The sequence below is a fragment of the Crocuta crocuta genome, unplaced genomic scaffold, assembly GCF_008692635.1.
Source record: "Crocuta crocuta isolate KB4526 unplaced genomic scaffold, BGI_CrCroc_1.0 scaffold241, whole genome shotgun sequence".
Taxonomy (NCBI): Eukaryota; Metazoa; Chordata; class Mammalia; order Carnivora; family Hyaenidae; genus Crocuta; species Crocuta crocuta.
The window spans coordinates 2,876,810-2,879,049 of NW_027527807.1; the positions used below are offsets into that span (position 1 = coordinate 2,876,810).

A 2,240-nucleotide genomic window follows, 5' to 3' on the forward strand; every position below is an offset into this window, starting at 1 on the left:
GGCGTGTGTTGTCATGGAAACTCTGGAGGACCAAGGAAGAGTGGTCAGCCTGCTGAGTGCTGCAGAAGGTTCAAAGGTCAAGCAGTGTATGGAGACCAAGAAGAAGCCATTGGATTTTGCTAGAAGGCAGTTATTGATGGCTTGGAGAGGAGCGGTGAGGCTGCAGCTACAGAGGAATCAATGAGGAGAAAAATGGAAGGCAGCAAGTAATTTGGCGATAAAATGTCAAGAAACAGGGTACTAACCTACCTCGGAGATCTTGGAGGTTTGGTTCCAGAGCTCTGCCATAAAGCGAATCACGCGGCGAGTGAGGCAAGTCAGATGAAATTTTCGGTCTCGCGGTGCGTATACAGTCACCTTGACGCCACACGGTAGTGTCCTAAGTGTGCATAACTTAATCAAAACTACTTTTTTGCTACAACATGCTAACCATCATCTGAGCTTTCAGTGAGTCATGATCGCTGATTGCAGATCCCCACAGCAAATAATGGTAATGAAAAAGCTTGAAATATGGCAAGAATAGCCATAATGCGACACACATGAAGCGAGCAAATGCTGTTGGGAGCCCGGCACCTACAGACTTGGTCCACGCAGTGCTGCCCTGAGCCTTCAGTCTGTTAAAGAACATGATTACCGGGGCACCTGGGTGTTTCAGTTGGTTAAGTGTCTGACTTCAGCTCAGGTCATGATCTCATGGTTCACAAGTTAGTGCCCCGAGGCGGGCTCTGTGCTGACATCTCAGAGCCTGGAGCCTGCTTTGGATTCTGTGTCTCCCTCTCTGTCTGCCCCTCCTCTGCTCATGCTCTGTCTCTCTCTCAAAAATAAATAAACATTAAAAATTAAAAAAACCCACGATTACCTATGACGCGCAATGAAGTGAAGGGCAATAAAGCAAGGGGGGCCTGTATTCCATCGAAGGAGCCACAGGGGCCCATGGGGGCCTGTTAGGACAGGAGATGTGCAGACGTAAAGGCAAAAGAGGAAAAGCTCGTTAAGCACAAGAGGCTGCTGGAAGGAGGAGGAAGAGATGAAGCGTCTGTGGAAGGAGATGGATAGGTGTAAGGATATTGGAGCTAACATGGCCGGACATGTAAGCTGGGTGTAATTTTTTTTAAGTTTATTTAGTTTTGAGAGAGTGTGTGAACAGGGGAGGAGCAGAGAGAGAGGGAGACACAGAATGTGAAGCAGGCTCCAGGGTCTGAGCTGTCAGCACAGAGCCCGATGCGAGGCTCGAACTCACAAACTGTGAGATCATGACTTGAACCAAAGTCGGACGCCTAACTGACTGAGCCACCCAGGTGCCCCGGAATGTCATTGTTTTGCATCTACTTAAATGTGCATCTGTTTACAGCATTCAGAGAAACCCTCACATGTAAAATTTCCTTTGGTGCCGTTTTCAAAAGGTATTTATTTGTTTGTTTTACATGAGTACGATAGTGATCTTGTTCTTACTGATTAAAAGTAATTTTATGAATAAGAACTTAACACACATGCTAGAGCACAATACATTTCCTATCACCTGCAAGCCCCTCCCATCTTGCTACTTTTCAGAGTAAAATCATTTTCATTTTGCGAACCTGGAGACTTATCTCGTCTTCCTGCTTGAGCAGGAAGGCATTCACCGCGTGACTTCTCGGGCGTACATACTTGGGAATCAGGCATGGCTATTTGTATTTAAGCGTTATGTATAGGAAGAAGAGGGAAAACACCATGGCTTAATATCCACTTCAAAGTCAAATTCAACTAGTTTTGTGCTTTTAAGTTGGGTATCTTTTCTAAAAGGTCGCTATTCATGCTTCGTTGCCTTATATAAGCCCTGCATTCTACAGCAGCGACTCCAGAAATTCGTTACAAATAACACGTCCACTTTTTGCCCCCCCACTTAATATTTTTCATTTCACTTTAGGAAAAAGAGGAGCGGTACCTCCTGTTGTTTTCAAGTGTCTTGATAATGTTATCTGCAAGTCCTCGGATGAGTGGCTTTATCTATCAGGTTAGTAGATCTCATATAAAACAAGCGGCAAGGCCCAGATTGAAAACAGGTCTCCATCCAGTTGCAACATCTCTACTGAGGCACTGAAAGCTGCAGCCAGAAAAGGCAGAATGTCCTGACCCTTTGTTGTAATTATAATACTGCTTACCAGAGCAGATGTTCCTTAGATGGAAAACCTTTGTATTGCTGTAATGAGTTTATCTTGAGTGGCTATCGCTCTGGCTGGGATCTGGGTTATGAATGTTCC

At 45.2% G+C, this 2,240-nt stretch overlaps 1 protein-coding gene across 2 annotated transcripts in view; it reads left to right on the forward strand.

Annotated features, from left to right (window-relative positions):
* Nucleotides 1-2,240, forward strand: part of ARHGEF6 (Rac/Cdc42 guanine nucleotide exchange factor 6) — a 111,529-nt gene that overhangs the window by 96,634 nt on the left and 12,655 nt on the right. For both annotated transcript variants that reach the window (XM_077774029.1, XM_077774019.1), the window contains one exon: nucleotides 1,907-1,993. In XM_077774029.1, the coding sequence (XP_077630155.1) occupies nucleotides 1,907-1,993 (87 nt within the window). The remainder of the gene's footprint in view (nucleotides 1-1,906; nucleotides 1,994-2,240) is intronic.